Below are 23140 nucleotides of genomic sequence, written 5' to 3' on the forward strand. Positions count from 1 at the left end.
TGCATTTTGTTCTTTCTGATGATACCTAATAGGTTTGGCTTTTTGTTGTAGATGTTACATATTTTATATCACTTAAACTTTTTGACTCTAACCACATTTTGTATATATTATATACTCAAATATTTGAATAAATTTAAATGTTTTAAAGGAAAGTTTAAGTTGGATAATACTTATTTTGCCCTTTTACTAAAAACCTTAAAACATTTATCAAATGTTAGGATTTATTCCAGGTAATTTAGTTTTTGCTTTCTGGAATAAATAAATGTTTTTTGCTTGTTTGCTTTCCCTTCTATATACCTCAAATAAGTTTTCCACTTAAAGGCTGTTTATGGAATAACTTTTATATCAAATCATTAAAATGTGAGAGGTAAAGTAAGTTATTAAAGTGGAATTAGGGGATGTGTATTCCTCAATTCATTTCCTTAAATTCTTTTTTTTTTTTTATTTTTTTTTTTTTTTTTATTTTTTTTTTTAAAGATTTTATTTATTTATTTGAAGAGAGAGATCACAAGTAGGCAGAGAGGCAGGCAGAGAGAGAGAGAGAGAGAGAGAAGCAGGCTCCCTGCTGAGCAGAGAGCCCGATGCGGGACTCGATCCCAGGACCCTGAGATCATGACCTGAACTGAAGGCAGCGGCCTAACCCACTGAGCCACCCAGGCGCCCCATTTCCTTAAATTCTTATCTGAATAGTATTTTATATCCAAATATACAATGATTTGAAATTTTTTTTTTTTTTTTTTTTAAAGATTTTATTTATTTATTTATTTGACAGAGAGAAATCACAAGTAGATGGAGAGGCAGGCAGAGAGAGAGAGGGAAGCAGGCTCCCTGCTGAGCAGAGAGCCCGATGCGGGACTCGATCCCAGGACCCTGAGATCATGACCTGAGCCGAAGGCAGCGGCTTAACCCACTGAGCCACCCAGGCGCCCCTGATTTGAAATTTTTTATTTCAGATAGCTACAAAGGACCCTTTAAACCCAATTAAACAAGATGTGAAGAAAGGAAAACTCCGTTATGTTGCAAATTTGTTCCCTTATAAAGGATATATCTGGAACTATGGTGCCATCCCCCAGGTATGTCTCAAAATATACTTTTTAGCTTATAAAAAATTAACCTACTGCTAGTAAGAAAGATTTAAACACAAGCAGAAAGTTTTTGCTATAGATGTTAACAACATAAGAGTAATTATAATACTTTCTTGAACAACTTATTTCCAAGATAAACTGAAAGATAAAGGTTTACAATGTTTAAATTCACATTTGAAAGTTTATTCTTTTCTGAAATCTTTATTTTTCTATATGGACTGGTTGTAAAGCATGCACATGGTTTCTTTACAGAATGAGTAGTAAACCCATTATAAGAGCCTATATGTATATATAGCCTAGTGGCTGAAAGCACTGATTTTTGGTACCACATCCCACGTCTGCTGTTTGGCTCACCTAACTTGCCTTTCTTACTTCCTGAGACCTGTATTCCCAAGATATTATTAGCACTTAGCTCTTATGGCTATTGAACCTTGCACATGGAAGCTTTTATATTGAGGCCTGATTTCTTCTTACCGCCAGTCTTTTTGTGGTAAAGTAGTAAATGGGGTTCTGTTTCCCTAAGCAGCCAGCACTTTGAGGAGGGAGGCTATCTGCACTGTTTACCAAGTTGTCCCCAGCACCATGCCAGTGGGTATAATAGGTTCTTATTTAATATTTAAGTGAAGAGCCACTAGAATCATTTTTTCTATTATGAGTAAATGATGGCTATTTAATTCTAATTCAGTAGGCTAATGCCTGTGGTACTGAATGATTTTTGCTTGAAATTCTCAATTTTACTCTTTTCCTGTTGATAAATGGTTTGTTTTTATTAGCCAGTAAGTCTCTTAATTGCAGTCTACTGTGAAACAGTGTGAAAGTTACCAGAACAAAGACCACACTCCCCGAGTTTGTTAGGTGATCACAGAGTCGTTTGTCTGCCTTTATGGCACCTCACTCTGTATTTCAGTTGATTTAGTAGTTAGCCTCAAAACATCGTCCCTTTGGGAAGTCACTGCCGAAAGACTTACTCCTGTGGAGGCTGGATTTGGCTTTGTTGCATCCAGTCTTCCTTTATGACCCTTCACTTCTCTGTTTCTGCCTTTCCTCCCGCTGAGTAGGCGAACAAATCTGAGAAGTGGGTTCTAGATTGGGGGAGCAAAGAACGAGAACAACAGCTACATTTTAAGCTTGTAGACCAGCCGCTCCTCTGTGAGATGCTCTACAAGGAGTCGGGGAAAAAAGCCAGCGACTGAAAGCTCCAGAAAATCCTGATTAATAAACCTTTCAGTCTTGGATCCTGGTCAGTGATGACCCTTGCCACCAGAACATCTCATTTCCATTTTAGTACTATTCTCTCCCTGCCTCTGTTGTGGAAATTTGTTCCAAGGAAAATCTAGTTAGAAGACAGTGAGCACGAAGAATTCATCAAACACACTTTACTTTTAATGTATTTTTTAGGTAAATATTTGGTTTTGTATTTGTGTTTGCATGTTGTCTCGGCTGTTAGGTGGTTGGTGTTTGTTTTATACAGCATGGTTATTGGGAGCCTCATGGCTCCCAGTCCTGTGACTTTTTATCTTGGGGTCGGGAGTTCAAGCCCCCACACTGGATGTGGAGATTGCTGAAAATAAATAAATAAGTAAATAAATAAACAGACTTTAAAAAAAAGAAAAAAGATCGTTCTCTGCTTTATTTATTTGTTTATTTAAAATTTATTTATTTATTTAAAATTTATTTATTTGACAAAGAGAGACACAACGAGAGAGGGAACACAAACAGGGAGAGTGAGTGGGGGAGGAGCAGGCTTCAAGAGCAGGGAGCCCGATGTGGGGCTCAATCCCAGGACTCTGGGATCATGACCTGAGCCAAAGGCAGATGCTTAACCACTGAGCCACCCAGGTGCCCCCATTCTGTGTTTTAAAGCTTAAAGTTAGTTTAGCGTATATAGCATAGCATATTTAGCATAATAAATATAACTATATATAATATATATAATAAATATAATTATAAAAATTAAGTATATATAAATATAATAACTATATGTAATATATATAACTATATATTATATATAGTAATAAATAAATATAACTATATATTATATATAGTAATAAATAAATATATCGTAATAAATAAATAAACTATATATATAAATATATATAGTAATAAATATATAATAAATAAATTATATATAGTAATAGTTATAATTATTGTGCCCAGTGAAGAGTCTTAGAAGTGAATAAAGAATTTCTTAAAACTGAGAAGAAAAGGGGTGCCTGGGTGGCTCTGTGGGTTAAGTCTCTGCCTTCGGCTCAGGTCATGATCTCAGGGTCCTGGGATTGGGCCCCGCATTGGGCTTTCTACTTGGCAGGAAGCCTGCTTTCCCCCCGCCACCTGCCTCTGCCTACTTGTGATCTCTCTCAAGTAAAAAAAAAAAAAAGAGAAAATAGCTGAAGATTCATGTTTTGCAGAAAGACTCATAGGATATATGACCTTTTAAAGTCCTGCACAGTCCACTTTGTCAGTAGCATGTGTAGGAGTGATACACTCTTGGCCTTATTATTTTTACTACTTTTTAGACTTGGGAAGACCCAGGACACAATGACAAGCATACTGGCTGTTGTGGTGACAATGATCCCATTGATGTGTGTGAAATTGGAAGTAAGGTAATGGCTCTGAAATATTTTTCTGTAGTGTTAAAAGATGATAGTCATGAGGTATACAGAGTTCATACTTTAAAAAATACTGTGAATAAAATACAAGTATTAGCGAAATAATGATGTCTCTTTGATAAATTAACAGCTTCTGGTTCATCTAAGCATTTGTATACTATAATCTGTGCATTGAAACCTAGTCTAGAAAAGTGTGTATATATGCATGCGTGACTGTACGCACATACGTGGGAGAAGTAGGGGTATTCTGCATCTTCAGAAGGCATATGACCAGTCCGTAGGTGAAGAGTACCTGGAGGTAAATTTCATCTCAGTGCAGGGCAAACCTTGCCTAATGAACCGCCCCATGCCAAATAAGCTCATGAGAGGGAATTTCTTTATCATGGTGAGAATTTCTTTATCAAGTAGGGCTGCTCTAAGATTATGACTACAGTTAGATTTCTTTATGATCTGTCTCAGGCTCAGGGAAATAGTTAACTGAAAAGAAAGCTGTCATTGATGTTTTTAACTCATAAAGTTAAGTTGTATTGTATGACTTGCCTAATTCAGCCAGGGGGTGGGGGGCATAGAATTCAGTGATCCATCACTCACACACAACCCAGGTGTTCTCCTTAATACTCATCACCCTTTTAGCCCACCCTGCACCCACCTGCCCCCAGCAACCCTCAGTTTGTTCTCTATCAATAAAAGTCTCTTATGGTTTGTTTCCTTCTCTCCTTTTTACTTTTCCCCCTTCCCATATGTTCATCTGTTTTCTTGAATTCCACATATGAGTGAGATCATACGGTATTTGTCTCTCTGACTGACTTATTTCGAGAAAACACATTTAAATATGAGTTTGAAACATTATGGAGGATTTATTCTTTGGCACAATCAGTGACAGTTCAAAAAATGTGAATTATCCTGAACCATGCTATTGCTTAAGTAATAAGGGTAATAGGTAATAATAGGGAATAATAGTAATAGTAATAAGGGTACCTATTTTCAATTTTGATAAGAGTGACAGGGATTTGATTGTTAGCTTTTCAAAAATTGCTCAAAGGAACAATTTTAAGGTAAGTTTGCAGAAACTTGGAATCTTCCATATTTCTTATTATCTGCCAAGTAGAACTTTTCTTCCAAAGGTTCATTCTGTAGTATTGTCCTAACTGTGGTTATTGACTCTCAGGTATGTGCAAGAGGTGAAATAATTGGGGTGAAGGTTCTGGGCATACTGGCTATGATTGATGAAGGGGAAACTGACTGGAAGGTCATTGCCATTAACGTGGATGATCCTGATGCAGCCAATTACAATGGTAAGGAAATCTGAAGATCTGATCTATGTCTAAATCTTATGCGCCACCAAACTTAACCTGTGATGATAGATTTGCCTTCAGGAAGCGATAAGCAATAAGCCCATGCCTTTAAACTGTTAAAGAATGGAGAAGCAAGAGGTGCCTGGGTGGTTCAGTCGGTTGAGCAGCTGCCTTCAGCTCAGGTCATGATCCCAGAGTCCTTGAGTCAAGCCCTGCATCTGGCTCAGCAGAGAGCCTGCTTCTCTCTCTCCCTCTGCCTGCCGCTCTGCCTACTTGTGATCTCTCTTTATCTCTCTGTCAAATAAATAAATAAAATCTTTTTTTTTTTTTTTTAAAGATTTTATTTATTTGACAGACAGAGATCACAAGCAGGCAGAGAAGCAGGCAGAGAGAGGAGGAAGCAGGCTTCCCGCTGAGCAGAGAGCCCGAGGCGGGGCTCGATCCCAGAACTGTGAGATCATGACCTGAGCCGAAGGCAGAGGCCCAACCCACTGAGCTACCCAGGCGCCCCAAATAAATAAAATCTTAAAAAGAAAAAAAGAGTGGAGAAGTGTAACATTGGACAAAGCATTGTTACTGCACCTAGGGAACTTCTTAATAACTAACTTAAAATTAACTCAACTTTCTCCTTCATTCCAGGAAAGAAAAAAACTGGTAGTTTGTGTTGACTGTTTTCTCTCTTCCTTCCATACATACTAGCATTTACTTGCTCTATTTATTTATTTAAAAATATTTTTTATTGAGCTATGATCTGCATACCATAAAATTTGTTTAAAAATATATAATTTTATGATTTCTCATATATTCACTCAGTTGTGCAAATATCACCTCTATCTAATTCCAGAACATGTTCCCCCACCCTAAGAGGAAGCCCCATAACCATTAGCAATCACTCCCTGTTCCCACTTCCGGCTGTCCCTGGCAACCACGAATCTATTGTGTGTCTTTATGGACTTGCCTGTTCTGAACATTTCGCACAAGTGGGATCGTATGATAACGTGTCTGTCTGGCTTCTTTCATATAGCATCATGTTTTCAAGTCTCATTTACATCATAACACATATCAGTACTTCATTCCCTCTCCCTTTTTTTGGTGGTATAATTCACTTAACACAAAATTCACTGCTGTAACAGTTTTAAAGTGTATAGTTTGGTGGCATTTAGTACATTCACAAGGTTGCGTGACCATCAGCACCGTCTAGTTTCAGGACATTTCATCACTCCAAAAGAAGATGCTGCCTCTAAGTGGTCAGTCCCTAGGCCCTTCTTTTCCCAGGCCCTGGCAGCCACTAATCTGCCGTCTGTCTCCATGGATTTACCTATCCTGGATATTTCATACACGTAGAATTTCACACACATGCGGCTTTTTGTGTCTGGTTTCTTTTACTTAGCATAATGCTTACTAGGTGCATTATGTAATGCACCTAGTAGCTGTAGCTACTACAGCTGTAGCTCGTATCTGCACTCCTTCCTTTTTATGGCTGAATTCCATCCATTGCATGGATCTACGCCACACTTTATTTATCAGTTCATCTGTTGATAGACAATTGGTTTGTTTTTGGCTGTTAGGAATAATGCTGCTGCTATGAACATTCCTGAACAAGTTTTTATGTGGACATATGTTTTTAATCCTCTTGGATATAGATACCTAGGCGTGGAGCTGCTGAGTCATATGGGGACTCTCATGTTTAACCTTTTCAGGAATGGCCAAACTCTTTTCCAAAGCAGCTGTACCATTTTACAGTCCTGCCGCTGGCCATCAGTGTTCTAATTTCTCAACTTTCTTGCCCACTTGTTACTTTTTTTTTCCCCCCATTATAGTCTTTCTAGTTCTTTATGTATTCTGGATACTAGACCTTTATGAGATACATGATTTACCTGTATCTTCTTCTACTTTGTAGATTGTCCTTTAATTTTCTTAATGAAAGCCCTCACGTTTTCCATTTTTGTGTAATTTATCAATTTTTCTTCTGTTTCTTGTACTTTAGGTATCATATCTAAGAAACCATTACCTCTAGTCCAAGGTCATAAAGATTTACACTTATGTTTCTTTCTAAGAGTTTTATAAATTTAGCTCTCCCATTTAGGCCCTGATCTGTTTTATATTAACTTTTGTATATGGTATGAAGTGGGAGGCCACCAACATTCTTTTGGATATGGAAATCTATTTGTCCCAGCACCATTGTTGAAGACTATTCTTTCCCCCATTGAATTGTGTTGGGATTATTACTGAGAATCAGTTGGCCATAAATGTATGGGTTAATGCTATAATCCGATTGTCTGAGTCCTTTTTGAAAAAGAAATGTTTGTACCTTGTAATTCTATCTTGTTTTCATGTCTATTTTTATATTAATCTTGTCTCTAGTTAATGATCGAACCCATTTTCATTATTGAATTGGTCTTCTCTTGCCTATCTGAAATGGGTCTCACTGGACTAAAATCAAGGTGTCAGCAGGATTGTGTTCCTTCTGGAGGCTCCAAGGAAAAATATTTTTCCTTGCATTTTCTAGCCTCTGAAGGCTGCCCATATTCCTTGATTCATGTCCCCTCTTCAAGCCAGCAACTGCAAGGCAAGTCTTTTTTACCCTCTTCCCTGACGGACTCTTCTGCCTTCCTCTGCCACATAAAGATCTTTAAGATTAAACCCAGCCAGATATCCCAGGATTATCTCCCAGTTTCCAGATCACCTGATTAGCAACCTTAATTCCACTTGCAGCCTTCATTTCCTCTTCCCATGTAACAGGACATATTCATAGGTTCTGGGAATTAGGACAGGGACATCTTTGGGGACAGCCTTCCGCTCACTACAAATGGTGACACTGTCATGGTGGATATATGATAGTATGCATTTGTCAAAACCTGTAGAATTTTATAGTAGCAGAATGATGCCACACCCCTTCAAAGTCATCTACCTCCTAATCTCCTGAATAGGTTACTTTACATGGCAGATGCACTTTCAGTTGTGATTAAGGTTAGGTCCTTGAGATGGGGAGAGTATCCTGGATTATCCACATGGGCCTCATTTAATCCCATGAGTCCTTGAAAGCAGAGAACCTTTCTCAGCTATAGCCACAAAGAGATGTGATAGCAGAAGAGTCAGAGTCAGAAAGAGAAATGAATAGAGACAGACCTTTTGTTTCACATTGTCCTGTATTGTTAAAATTTTATAGAGTGAGAATGCGTTCATTCTGTTTGTTTACCCCTTGACAGTGATTCTTGTGATCAGTGTGTCCATTTTCCCATATGCTATTAACATAAGATCACAGGCGCTAAGTGGCATGCTCTGGCCACAGTTAGGGAAGCCACACCTATCATTATGTCAGGGGCATTTTGCTAGGGTGTCATTTCCCTGCAGTAGAGGCTCTTAGAACCCTGAAAACTTTGTCTGGGTGGTTGGCCCCATGGTGCAGGTAGTATACAGCTTTCCCACAACGTCAACCGGAGACAGTGTCTGTTTGCCTTCCGTTACTGGAGTTTATAGATGGATAGAAGTCTTGACTAGCCACAACTTTGGGAGAGATACACACAGAGCCATGGGAGAAGACTGCAGCAACCAGGTTGGACACATGGATCCTCTTTGTCATTGGGGGGCCCACAATAGCCAGATTGCCCTGTGAGCCTGGGGTTCCATGCAGGCTACAACACCAGTACTGACTGGCTGATTAGGACAGCCAAACCCAAGAGGGAACAACAGCACAGGGTGCTGTCTCTGGTAGGATCTTGATGTGGCATTAGGAGGCCCACAACTGTTGTAGCTCTGCAGATCACTGGCAGCATGCAAAGTGAGAACAAAAGTTGACTAGCTTTTTTTCCTACTTTTTCTCTTCTGGGGCTGATGTTCAGGGTTCCCCAGTCTGGATCCAGTGTACTTTTCAAGGTCTGGTTCAGGGTCAGAGAGTCAATCAGCTCCTACAGGTTTCTAGGCTGTGGTATAATACAAAAATATATTTGGTCTTTGTTTCCAGTTCCTGGCAAAGTACTTCCTGGAATTTCCTGGGTGTTTCCTAGTCTGTTTTGTTATACATAATAAGTCCTTTTCTTCAAACCCGAGTTTATGCTAATTAGGTGACTTAGGTGGGGCTCCTAGCTAACTTCAGACTGGATTGGTCACCGAAAGACTGATTAGAGGGCAGGAATGTTCAGTCCCACCCACGGGCCTCTGGGGCCAGGAGGAGAAATAACAGAATGCATGATATTCTTTAACTACACACATTATAAACTGTACTTAAGGAAAGTTATTTTATAAAATTTAAATGTGCTTCTCTTGTTGAATGTACTCTTCCTTCCAGTAATACTTTTCTTGGTTGATTTTTTTTTTTAGCCCTTGTTTCTTCTGTTTGCTTGCATTGAACAGCAATTTGGTCATTTAAAGTTGACCTTGAGGACATTGAGGCTAGGCATTGTTGATGGCTATACAGAAACATTGAAAAGTTTAAAAGAATTTTATTTTTTTTTTTTTTTTTTTTTTAAATAAGATTTTATTTATTTATTTGTAAGAGAGAGAGAGAGTGAGAGCGAACACAGGCAGACAGAAGGGCAGGAAGAGTCAGAGGGAGAAGCAGGCTCCCTGCAGAGCAAGGAGCCCGATGTGGGACTCGATCCCAGGACGCTGGGATCATGACCCGAGCCGAAGGCAGCTGCTTAACCAACTGAGCCACCCAGGCGTCCCAAGAATTTTAAATTATAAAATTTTTTAAACAAATTTTTTAAAGGATTTTATATATTTATTTATTTAGAGAGGACACACATGACAGCCACCGTGAGTGGGGGTATGGGCAGAGGAAAATCTCAAGCAGACTCCCTTGCTGAGTGCAGAGCCTTACGAGGGGCTGGGATCCCATGACCTAAGACCATACCCTGAGCCAGAGGCAGACACTGAGCTGACTGCTTCTCCCTCCCCCTCTGCCTGCCACTTCCCCTGCTTACGCTCTCTCACTCTCTCTGTCAAATAAATAAATAAAATCTTAAAAAAAAAAATCAGACACTTAACTGACTGAGCCACCCAGGTGTCCTAAAATATTGTTGTGTGTTGTTTTTTTTTTTTTTAAACAGGATAGTTTCCTGTTGGCCAGAACTAGAGCATTGTGATGTAGAATGCCTATCCTATACAGGGAGAAGTCTAGTCTCATTTATGTCACCCATCAATGGACTTCAGTATAATCCATTTTTCTTGTCTCTGGTAATTGGGGTGTGTACCTCTGAATATAGCCTCAGGCTGTCTTTTTTGGTATTTCCTGCCCTTCTCATAGAAGTTACCTAACCTTGACAAACTCTTTCATTATGTAGCCCCCAGTCATATCTCCCTCCTCACCTCCAATAGAAATTATTACTGTATTAATTGTTTCCTTAATACTTAAAGTCATAGATGATTTCCTTTTCATGTGTATGTGCTTTCTTTTCAACAAGGTGGTTAGCTCTGTTATCTTTTACTTTGATAATCCATTCCATAGCTCTCTCAAAGTGCATACTTGAGATTTTTATTGCATGAATAATTACCTGTGCATCTTACAATCTACTTATTCTCTTCTTAGATATTAATGATGTTAAGCGGCTGAAACCTGGCTACCTGGAAGCTACTGTGGACTGGTTCAGAAGGTACAAGGTTCCTGATGGAAAACCAGAGAACCAGTTTGCTTTCAATGCAGAATTCAAAGATAAGGTAATGCATCATTTAGAAGCATAGCTTTAAGCCTGTTTGTATTGAGACTATTTTAACTATATATATATTTTTTTAATTTAACTATATTGTTACCATTTAAAGACTATACAGTCATAAAATAAATGTTTAAAGACATTGGTAAGATAGTCTTGACATTAATTTATCCATTTAAATGTTCTCTCTTGCTTTTAACACAAGGAAGTGAATTCAGAAAAGACAAAGTTATCAGTCTTTGGGGAAATCTTGATAATAAGGAAAAAACCCTTATCTGTCATTGTAATGCATTTTCTTCCAATTATAGGATTTTGCAATTGATATTATTAAAAGCACTCATGACCATTGGAGAGCATTAGTGACGAAGAAAACCGATGGAAAGGGAATCAGTTGGTAAGCAGTAATTCTTCTCTGCATGTTTAACACATAAAACAGACCAGTTTGCTCCAGAGATTTTAATGATACAAACATACTGTATCATGGTATTCCCTTAGAAAAGAGAGAACTAGTTTGTCAGTCCGTGCTAAAGGGAGTAGGAAGGTAGATATGTTAGCAAGTGAAAAGTACTCATAAGATACCCTCTGAACAAGTACAAACTAAAACTATAAAGGGGACAGTTGAGAACAGAGCTTTGTGAGGGTAACTGGAAAGGCTTCCTAACATCAGGATGCTCAGAATGTAGCAAGTAAAATAGTTTTGAGTGCAAGGGTTTTTCTCTGATATAAATACAGAAGATGCATTGCAGCTAAACCAGTATCTACCATGCACACAAAATTTATTACTGCTAATAATAACCTAATATTTATTGAACAGTTAAATATTTGCCAAGCATGTAACAGAGATGTGTGGGGTTGCCTGGGTGGCTCAGTCAGTTAAGCGGCCCACTCTGGATTTCTGCTCGGGTCAATGATCTTGAGGTGGTGAGATTGAGGCCTGCATCAGGCTCTGCACTCAGCAGGAAGTCAGAGCCTGCTTGAGATTCTCTTCCTCTCCTTCTGCCCTTCCCGCTGCTTGCATACACACACTCTCTTTCTAAAATAAATAAACAAATAAGCAAACAAATCTTTTAAAAGGGGGGTGCGCCTGGGTGACTCAGTGGGTTAAAGCCTCTGCCTTCAGCTCAGGTCATGATCCTAGGCTCCTGGGACCGAGCCCTGAATCAGATTCTGCTCCCCCGCACCCCCACCCCCCACCCCGCCAGCCTCTCTGCCTATTTGTGATCTCTGTCAAATAAATAAATAAAATCTTTTAAAAAAGAGAGAGAGAGAGAGAGATGGAGGGAAGTTAAACTTAACCAAAGTCACCCCATGATAAGTGTTTCAGAGTTAGGACTCATATCCAAGTCTGTCTGGCCTCCAGACAGTGTTCAGGATCATATACTACTTCTTGAATACTCAAAAATTTATGAGAGAATGACCACTATCACCAGTTAACTAATGTTCTTGAAATAGTAGTCAATGAAATACATAAGGGAAAGGATGTATTTTGATCCAGGAATATTGGAAAGGGAAGAGCAAATTGTCATAGATAATATGATTTTGTATCCAGAAAACCCTAGGGAAATAAAGAATTTAGCAAGGTGACCAACTACAAAGTGAATATATATATTAATAGCTTTCTATACAAGTGGTAGCAGAAACCATAATGGAGGAAAAGGTCCCATATAGAATATATAGTATATAAAAAGAAAACACAAACCAAGGTATAAACAAGACATCTGCAGGACCCAGAAGAAGAAAGCTTTAAGACACTTGAGGAATATAAAATATTAGAAAAAAAAAAAAAGTAAACTGTGTTCATAAATAACATTCAGTTTCATTAGAAAAAAAAAAATTGCATGGGGCGCCTGGGTGGCTCAGTGGGTTAAGCCGCTGCCTTCGGCTCAGGTCATGATCCCAGGGTCCTGGGATCGAGTCCCGCATCGGGCTCTCTGTTCAGCGGGGAGCCTGCTTCCCTCTCTCTCTCTCTCTCTGCCTGCCTCTCTGTCTACTTGTGATCTCTCTCTGTAAAAGAAATGAATGGAATCTTTAAAAAAAAAAAATTGCATGTGAAAATAGCCAGAAGAATTCTGAAAGAAAAAAAAAATGAGGGTAGTGGTATCAGGGTGGAGTGTTAATTGTTTTTGTCATGTTTAGTAATACTGTTGTCCTGAATATTTGATACTGAAGAAGAAAGTCATATCACTCAGAAGTCCTTTTGGAGTTTGGTAGACCCAGAGATCTCTTAGTTTATAACAAAGTATTATGGATGAATGGTTATGGACCCACACGGGCTGTTTAGGAAGAAAACTGACTAGATCCCTAACTACTCCCCATACTTCTTACGCCAGAGGTGCACACCAGCAACACCACCATGTTCTGGCTGTTTTGTTTTGTTTTAAGAGGTGCTATGACCAGGCAGGTGCTCCAGAGTGCCCTCAGAGGCAGCTCTGCACATTTTCTCACGTTTAGCCTCTCTGCACCCTTATGTTAATTGGGTGTGGTCTGTAGGTATTTGAGTTTACAGCCCTTGTCTTACATCAGTATTAAATGTCAGACACATACATTTTGATGTGAAAATTTTCTAGAAAAAGTAGAAGGAGTTTTTTTAAGATTTTATTTATTTGAGAAAATCTTTTTAAAAATTCAGTTATACTGCATGAGCAGAGGGAGGGGCGGAGGGAGAAACAAGGTCCCCCACTGAGCCCGGAAGAGGACATGGGACATTATCCCAGGACCCTGAGATTCTTATCTGAGCCGAAAGCAGCCCGCTTAACTGACTGAGCTACCCAGGTGCCCTAAGTGAATTTATTAGGTTATAGCAGGGAAAGCCTTTTTAAACAGAGCACAAACTCAAAATCCATACAGGAAAGGTTTACTTTTCATATATATCAGGAGATAATTTTTCCCAGTTGCTTTTTTTTTTTTAAACAAAATACAACGAAGGGCTAAATTCTTTAATACATAAACAGCTTCTTCAAGTCAAAAAATACTAGCAATTCAATAGATGGAGAAAAAGGTAGGAGAAGGAAGTTTACATAGAAGAAGGTGTACAGTCTCATAATTTAAAATGCAATTCAGCAAGATAATGATATTGCCCATTACATTTGCCAAAATTAGAAAAAAATCAGATGATAGCCAGAGATACCAAGACCATACATATGTAGCTATTGAGCTCATAAATGGGTATACCTTTGTGAAGGGCACTTTGATAGGATCCAGTCAAGAAATTAAAATTGCATGTATTTCTTCACACCACCACTGCTAGGAATATATCCATTGTTCACCAAGATCCACGTATAAGGATGTTCTTTATAATGTCGTTTATAATAGCAAAATGTTAGGGAAAAAATGTAATGATTAAGTACATCTATAATGGCACATTAAAAAAATATCTCTATATATTGATATGGAATGATATCTAAAATATATTAAGGGAGAAAAGCAAAGTTCCTAGTAGTGGGGTGCCTGGGTGGCTCCGTGGGTTAAAGCCTCTGCCTTTAGCTCAGGTCATGATCCCAGGGTCCTGGGATCGAGTCTCCCGCTTCGGGCTCTCTGCTCGGCGGGGAGCCTGCTTCTTCCTCTCTCTCTCTGCCTGCCTCTCTGCCTACCTCTCTGCCTACTTGTGATCTCTGTCTGTCAAATAAATAAATAAAATCTTTAAAAAAAAAAAAAGTTCCTAGTAGTGTATTTAATATGATCCTATTTATGCAAGATAAGCACCCCCCCCACACACACACACATACCTACACATATATCAGCATCTATGTATTTATGTCCACATTTTTTTTTCCGGGGTCGGGGGAGAACTAGAAATTATAATTGAGAGAAAGGCCTTCATTTTATGACTGTCTGAATTTTCTAACTATTTATATGTGTATTATGTTCATTTTTTTAAATGTCAGAGTTATCTGGGCAGTAAGATTTTTTTCTGAGTATGAGAAAATCCTAACATAAAAATAATTCTCAGGGATATTCTGTTCTGTGAGTCAGGATAATGTCCTGTAAAGTGAAAACACTGTCTTTCCACAAACAAGATAAAATGAGCAGTTATATATTTGTGTGAAAAAGTACGATCCTAATACACTGCTTTTAAGTTCTCAATTTTTGTGGTGTCTTATTTCTATAGAAATGATCTTAATGCATGTTAAGTAACAGGTAACTGTGGATATTTTCTTTTTCATTTTAGTAGACAATTTTTGATCATACCCATATTATACTAGTGCTATAATAATATATAGGAAATTTTGAACTATGGATAAACAAAAAGAAAACCTATGTTTTAAAAAAATCCCCCTTATTAAATTTTCCATAGATATTCCTATTAACATGTAGAGTTTTTTTTTACAGTGCTTGTGTGAATGTGCAATACTTTAAAAAATAATTAGGATTATATTACATGTATAATTTGTTTTATTACTTTTAATTTCTAAAAATTTTTTAAAAAGATTTTTATTTATTTATTTGACGGAGAGAACACAAGCAGGGGGAGTAGCAGGCAGAGGGAGGGGGTGAAGCAGGCTCCCCGCTGTGCAGGGAGCCCAATGTGGGGCTGGATCCGAGGACCCTGGGATCATGACCTGAGCCGAAGGCAGACGCTTAACTGGACTGAGCCACCCAAGCACCCCATGTTTTGTGATTTTTTTAAAAAAACATTTAACACTATAAGTATTTCCCTATATCATTAAGAATATTTTTATAATATTAGGTAACATTCCATCTCTGTATAATATCTCACCTCCTAAATACACCATTTTAAATCATCCCCATTGCTGGATATTTTGGTTACTTCCAGCTTTTCATTCTTATCAATGGTGAGATGGTATCTGTTGAAACTTTATAGATCATTGTTTAAATCTGTTTGAATTCTCAGAGTTAGAACTTCTCTATCAAAGCCTATGGGCTTTTTGAAAGGTTTTTTCCAGAAATATTTGTCCAAGAACCAAGTGTTGCTCCCACTAGGCTAGTTTATCTCAGGTGCTTCATCAGCACTGACAGGAACTGACAGGATTTTTTGCTTTTGTCTAATTTGGAAAGATACGTTTCTCATTTTAATGTGCATTTCTTAGTTATTTCAGCAATAATTACAGGACATTCCATCTTAGATTTCTAAATTTGAACTTGTTTAGGTACTAGAATAAAATTGGCAACAAGAATAACTATACCTTGGCCAAATAAAGAGAATATTTTATATGGGTGAGAAAGCTTTCAACTAAATCAAACTTGAATTTCATCTGGTCTACCATCTTCAACTTCCAAAAAATTATTTTTCATTGGGGTATAATTGACATAGCATTATGTTAGTTTCAGGTATACAGTGTAATGATTTTTGATATTTGTATATACTGCAAAACGATCACCATTAAGTCCAGTTAACATCCATCACCACCGATAGTTATAGCATTTTTTTTCTTAATATGAGAACTTTCAAGATTCACTTTCCTAGCTACTTTCAAATATGCAATATGGTATGAGTTAGTCATAGCTGAAAACTGGCACTTGTGACCCCTTCCACCCATTTGATCCACCTTCACCTCACCTCAGGTAACCACCAGTATGTTCTCTATATCCGTGAACTTGATTTTTTTTTGCTTCTTTAGATGCCACATATAAGTGAGATCATAACGATATCTTTTTCTGTGTAACTTATTTAATTTAGAATAATACCCTCAGATGCCATCTTTGTTGTTACAAATGGCAGGATTTCATTTTCTTTTATGACTAATAGTCCATTTACTACATTTTCTTTGTCCATTTGTCCATTGGTGGACCTTTAGATTGTTTCCATGTCTTGCTGTAAATCAGGCTGCAATGAACATGAGGGTGCATGTGTGTTTTCCATTTCGTGTTTTTGTTCTTCAGATAAATATTCAAAGTGGAATTGCTGGATCATAGCATAGTTCTTTTTTTAAATTTTTTGAGGGCCCTTCCTACTGTTTTCTGCAGGGGCTGCTCCAATTTGCATTTCTACCAACAGTGCACAAGGGCTTCATTTTTTTTTTTTTTTTTTTTTTTACATACTACTAACATTTGTTATTTCTTGCTGATAATAGCCATTCTGACAGGTGTGAGGTGACCTCTCTCTGTGGTTTTGATCTGCATCTCCCTCATGATGAGTGGTGTTGCGTGCCTTTTCATGTACTTGTTGGCCATCTGGATGTCTTCTTTGGAAAATTTCCTATCCAGTCCTTTTACCCATTTTTAAATCAGGTTGTTCGTTTGCTATTGTTGTATGAATTCTTTATATTTTTTATGTTAAGCCTTTATCAGATATATGATTTGCAGGTATTTTCTCCCATTTAGTAGGTTGCCTTTCATTTTGTTGATGTTTCCCTTTACTGTGCTCAGGTATTTTAGTTTGATATGGTCCTACTTGTCTATTTTTCTTTTGTCTTTGCCTTTTGGATAAATCCAAAAATTTATCTCCAAGACTGATGTCAAGGAGCTTACTGTTTTCTTCTAGGAGTTTTATGATTTCAGGTCTACATTCAAGTCTCACCTATTTTGATTTAATATTTGTGTACGATGTCAGATAGTGGTCCAGTTTCACTCTTTTGCACATAGCTGTCCAGTTTTTCCAAAATCGCTTATTGAAGAGACTGTCCTTTTCTCATTGTATCTTGGCTCCTTTATTGTAAATTAATTGAGCTTATATGAATGGGTTTTATTTCTGGGCTTTCTGTCCTGTTCCTTTGATCTGTATATCTGTTTTTATGCCAATACCATACTGTTCTGATTACTGTGGCGTGAAATCAGGAACTGTGAGGCCTCCAGCTTTGCTCTTACTTCTCAAAACTGTTTTGGCTACTCAGGGTCTTTGGTGGCTCCAAACACATTTTAGATTTGTCCTGTTTTCTGTGAAAGAATGCCACTGAATTTTGATAAGGATTGTGCTGAATCTGGATTGCTTTGGGTAGTATGAATATTTTGACCACATTAATCTTAAAGTTCATGACCATGGACTGTCTTTCCATTTATTTGTGTCTTCCTCAATCTCTTTTTGTTAGAGTCTTACAGTTTTCAGTGTACACATCTTTCCCACCTCCTTGGTTAAGTCGGGGCACCTGGCTCAGTAGAGCACTCGGCTCTTGATCTTGGGATTGTGAATTTGAGCCCCACATTGGACTTGGAGATTACTTTTAAAAAAGTTATTCCTAGGTATTTTATTCTTTTTAATGTAACTGTAAATGTTACTGTTTTAATTTCTTTCTGATAGTTTAGTATTAGTGTATGGAAAATGTGACAGATTTTTGTATATAGTGATTTTGTATCCTACAACTTGAGTAAACCTGAAATGCAAGTAAACCAAACTTGAATCTCTTCAGGCCTACCATCTCTATCCATTGCTTTTTTCTTTTTTTTTATAAATTTAATATATTTATTTATTTATTTGACAGAGAGAGATCACAGGTAAGTAGAGAGACTGGCAGAGAGAGAGAGAGAGAGCGGGAAGCAGGCTCCCTGCTGAGCAGAGAGCCCGATGTGGGGCTCGATCCCAGGACCCTGAGATCATGACCCGAGCCGAAGGCAGCGGCTTAACCCACTGAGCCACCCAGGCGCCCCAACTTTTTCTTTTTTTTTTTTTAAATATTTTATTTATTTATTTGAAAGACAGAGATCACAGGTAGGCAGAGGGAGGGTGGGGGGGGCTGGAGGGAGCAGGCTCCCTGCTGAGCAGAGAGCCTGAGGCGGGGCTCGATCCCATGACCCTGGGATCATGACCTGAGCTGAAGGCAGAGGCTTCAACCCTCTGAGCCACCTAGGTGCCCCTATCTGTAGTTTTTTGACTCTTAAGAGACAAGTTTTGTTACTGTAACTCATGACTACTTCTTTTTTATTTAATAGCATGAATACTACAGTGTCTGAGAGCCCCTTCAAGTGTGACCCGGATGCTGCCAAAGCTATCGTGGATGCTGTATGTAAAAGTTTTCCTTGAAAAAGAATGTACCTGGTGCTAAAGAGATTAAGATGATAATTGGGAGGGAAAGTACTTCCTTCAGCAAATACTGGGAGTCCCTCCTGGCTGCCTATCATTGTGTGAGGTCTTGAAATTACAAACTGTGAGTGCACACAAGTGGACTTTTGACTGAAGGGAGAAGCTGAGAAGGGTCTTAGTCAACTCTAATTGGGCATATAGTATACTTGTAACAATCAAAGTGATTCCAGAAGGTTCTAACCCAAATCCTGTGTGGGTATCCTAAGCCCATTTTCCAAAAGAATTAATGGGAACTTACTAGACTTGGTTATAGCAAGGACTAAGAAGATGGTCAAGTTTCAGGCGCCATGCAAGAGCAGTTAATAACCCTAGAAAAGACTTTCTTTTAGTAAACTATTCACGAAAGAAATAATTTTGGCTTTGTATTATGTTTAATTATTTGATTTGGATCAACCAAAAGACTGAACTAGATAATCTTAAATTATTTTCATTTACTATATTAAATGAGGAAAAGAAAATGAAATCTGACTTTTTACTGCCTTGTAAGTGGGGTGTAGCACAAGGAAAAAGAACGATTTAACAATGAAGCCAGTACATTTAGATTTCTCTTTATATCTGAATCCTGACAAAGTTGAGATGAGTAAGAAGAATTGGAAGGGGAAAACCGTTGGTTAACAATCATAACTTTTCAATGAGGACACTCTGCCTACTTTTTCTGTATATGTGTATATATAAATTCATTATATATGCATCAATCTGTTATTTCAAGCAGCATTTCATTTTATTTATCCTCCTATGTTCAATCAAAAGCTAAAGGGCCTGAATTTGTTTTTTGGCAGTAAAGTGAACCTTGCCTTGTTCTTATGTATTATAAATTATTTTTAGAATCTAAAAATTGGGAAAGTTATCTTCTGTTCAGATTTTTTTAAATTTTTGTGTTGGTATACCTTTTTGGCTTACTTTTTTTTTTTTTAATTAGACTAATACATTTTAATATTTTATTTTAGTTACCGCCACCATGCGAATCCGCCTGCACAATACCAACAGATGGTAAGATCTATATTCTAGTAAAATTACACTAAACATTTTGTGTTTATTGTAATTGTTTGTGGGAAAAATATATTTGTACCTACAGATATGTATTACACACCACATCCACAGAGAAAGAGAAAGAAAGGAAGAAGAAACATTTTTAGAGTTCCATACTGTATGTGGGAAGAAAGATGGCTGCATTGCCACCCTTCACACCAGCTCCCATCACAGCAGTTTCCAAACCATGACCTGCTGTGGCTCTCTGGGTTCCGGGAGAAGGGCTCGTGGATGTGGGAGCAGGTGGGGCTCTGGATCCCCCTCTGGCCACCAACACAGCTTTCTCCCCCTTTACATTTAGAATTCTCTGTAAGGTGGTTCTGGTGAGAATCACATGTTTATTGATTAGGATCAAACATGAGAAAGCCCAGGAGAAAACACTGTGATAAATTACCTGTTTTTGCCATAGTGGAACTTCAGGTGTCCGTTTGTTTTAAGGTGATCTGTGGTAGAATACATGAAAGCAAGTATGATACTCGTTGTTATATTTCGGGTATATTTTAATTTTTTTTTTACTATTTTACGTTTTGATTCTTAATAGAGATTCTAATTTGGTTTTCTTTTTCTCCAAATGCAGTGGATAAGTGGTTCCATCACCAGAAGAACTAATGACTGTTCTGCCGAATACAGGCTGGTGATGCCGCACCCTGTTCATCTGGAGCCGTAGATGCAGAAGTAGCTTCTCACAGCTTCACATTCATAGAACTAATCTAACTAAAGCAAATTCTGCTGCGACCAATATATTCAGAATGTTATGCATCTAAAAGCATTTTTCATATCTCAACTAAGAGTACGTGTTTCAATATCAAAGCGGTTGTTGTAATTTAGAAGTCATTTGTGAATATGCAAGATGAATGCATGTTGGATGTATATGTTTACCATGTGTTAGAAAATAAAATTATTTTGCCAAAACTTCATTTATAATATTTTTATTTTACTCTGAAACCTGACGTTACGAAGTGGGCATGGGTGCTATTTGGTGTTTGTTTTCTATCAGTGATCTTATAATTCAGTTTCATAATTATTAGATTAAAACTGACTTTATTTTTAGGAACCTGAGAGTGAAATCCCTCATGTTTATAGTAATCTCGATGCTATATTCTTTTTTTTTAAAGATTTTATTTATTTGAAAGAGAGATCACAAGTAGGCAGAGAGAGGGGGAAGCAGGCTCCCTGCTGAGCAGAGAGCCCGATTTGGGGCTCAATCCCAGGACCCTGGGGTTGTGACCTGAGCTGAAGGTAGAGGCTTTAACTCACTGAGCCACTCAGGCACCCCTCTATGCTGTATTCATACTAATTCCTAACAACCCATTGCAAAGCAGAAAGCAAAACATTTGAAATGATATAGTTACTTTCTTTACTTCTCTAATCAACAAATTAGATTCTTAAGTCATTTACATTATATTCTGAGTTACAAGTCCAAATACCTTTGTGACTAAGGTCTTAGGTTTTGGAGCTGTACAGACCTGAATTTTCCATCCTAGCCCATCTATTTTTCTCTGTAATCTTAGGTCAGTTACCCACCACCCAACTTCAGTTGTTTCATTTGTAAATAAGATGTTACTCATGCAATGGCCTGTATTAAGCATATTTTTTTATTTGAGATCATTGTGGATTCACAAGCAATTATAAGAAATAATACAGAGAGCTTCTCTATACCTTCCTGTTTCCTCCAGAGGTACGATTTTGCAGAACAATGGTATAGATACGACTGCCCACCAGGACACTGACTTTGATATGGTCCACTGATCTTACTCAGATTTTCCAGTTTTACCTGTGCTGCTTTGTGTGGTGTATTGTCCTGTACAACTAAATATCCCATGTAAGTTCCTGCATCCTGCAAGACACTCAACAGTTCTTTTTTCTTATTTTGTAAGCTTTTATTTATTGGGGTGCCTGGGTGGCTCAGTCAGTGAAGCATCTGCCTTTGGCTCAGGTCATGATCTCAGGGTCCTGGGATGGAGTCCCATGTTGGGCTCCCTGCTCAGTGAGATGTCTCCTTCTCCCTCTCCATCTGCCTCTCCCCCAGTTCATGCTCTCTCTCTCTCTCTCAAATAAATAAAATCTTTAAAAAAAAAAAGAAAGAGCAAGAGAGCACAAGTGGGGTGTACTACATCCTTAATCCCTGGCAACCACTAATCTGTCTTCTATTTCTATAGCTTTATCATTTCAAGAACGTTATATAAATGGTACCATGCAGTGGGTAGCCTTGTGGGTTTTTTTCACTGAGCATAATTCCCTGGAGATTCTTCTAGGTTGTGGCATGTATCGATAGTTCATGCTTTTTATTCTTTTTATTACTGAGTAGTATTCCTTGTATGTATTCCTAGTATGTATGTAGGCTCACTCCAGTTTTTGGCTATTACACTGAAGCTGCTGGGAACATTGCCAGACACATTTGTTGTCTGCATCACCTGTCACTGTGATTGCCAGGTCAAATGATGGATGCTTAGTCTCATAAGAAGCTTCCAAATTGTTTTCCAGAGTGTTGTACCAGTTCACATGTAAGATAATTACTGCTATGTTCACATTTTATCCTGTTCAGGGTTTGCTCACCTTGGATCTGTAAGTCTGTGTCTTTCACCAGATGTGGGAATTTTCCAGTTGTATTTCTTCAAATACTCTTTCAGCCCCAAGTGCCATCCTCTTTCTCTGGGAGCCTGATGATATGAGGGTTGGATCCTTTGCTATCGTCCATGGGTCCGTAGGCTCTGTTTTGTTTTTCCAATCTATTTTCTTTCTGTTCCATACTGGGTGAGTTGTGTTGTTCTGTCCTCGAGTTCATAGAGCCTGTCTTCTGTTATCTCCACGCTCACAGTGAACCTGCCCCGCAGGTGTTCTGTTACTATGGAACTGTTAAGTTACTGTATTTTTAGTTCCATAGTTTCCATTTGGTTCTTTTTTTATAATTTCTATTTCTTTGCCAAGGTTGTCTATTTTTTAACTTATTTCAAGGGAATTTCTAATTGACAGTCTAATTGCAGTTTTAAGATGGCTACTTTAAATTCCTTGTCAAGATTCATCCCTCCATTGTCTTTTTTTCACTCAAGTGGTGATTTTCTTCTTTGACAGTACGATGGGCTAGCTGTGTCCTAGGTGTTCTGTCTGTTATGGTCCTGTGTAACTCTTGGATTTTAGCGGGCATCCCCCACTGAGGGCTAGTGCATGGGGCTTGGCCCACTTTGTGTTTCAATGGCGGTTTAATTTTCACTGCTTTGCACTGTTAATCAGATGTGCTTCCTTTCTCCTGGTGCCTCTGGGGCTTCTATTGGTCCCTGCGGGTGCTGCCTCAAGGCCCTGGTGGGTATCTCTTGCTGGAGGAGGGGTGTGTGGATCCATGAACTGGTCCTCCCAACCCCCACCTTCCGGGGCTAGTGTCCCTGGGTGGGCGAGGAGAGCCTTACTTTAGGCTGCAGGGATAAAGAGGGTTCTAACCAGTGCACCTGCTATAGCTGGGTTTCTCCCTTGGGCTCAGCCTGCCTGCCTACCTGCCGAG

The 23140-nt window shown here is 38.4% G+C and overlaps 1 protein-coding gene across 1 annotated transcript in view; it reads left to right on the plus strand.

The window, feature by feature from the left end:
* The window catches only part of PPA1 (inorganic pyrophosphatase 1), a 37415-nt gene extending 16854 nt beyond the window's left edge, over positions 1-20561 (plus strand). The window contains exons 4-11 of the mRNA XM_059170039.1: positions 954-1073; positions 3602-3688; positions 4863-4989; positions 10520-10647; positions 10949-11034; positions 18465-18534; positions 19563-19605; positions 20222-20561. Coding sequence (XP_059026022.1) covers positions 954-1073; positions 3602-3688; positions 4863-4989; positions 10520-10647; positions 10949-11034; positions 18465-18534; positions 19563-19605; positions 20222-20253 — 693 coding nt within the window. The 3' untranslated portion in view covers positions 20254-20561. The remainder of the gene's footprint in view (positions 1-953; positions 1074-3601; positions 3689-4862; positions 4990-10519; positions 10648-10948; positions 11035-18464; positions 18535-19562; positions 19606-20221) is intronic.
* The last annotated feature ends 2579 nt before the right edge of the window (positions 20562-23140 follow it).

Source organism: Mustela lutreola, chromosome 4, assembly GCF_030435805.1.
Source record: "Mustela lutreola isolate mMusLut2 chromosome 4, mMusLut2.pri, whole genome shotgun sequence".
In the NCBI taxonomy this organism is placed as follows: domain Eukaryota; kingdom Metazoa; phylum Chordata; class Mammalia; order Carnivora; family Mustelidae; genus Mustela; species Mustela lutreola.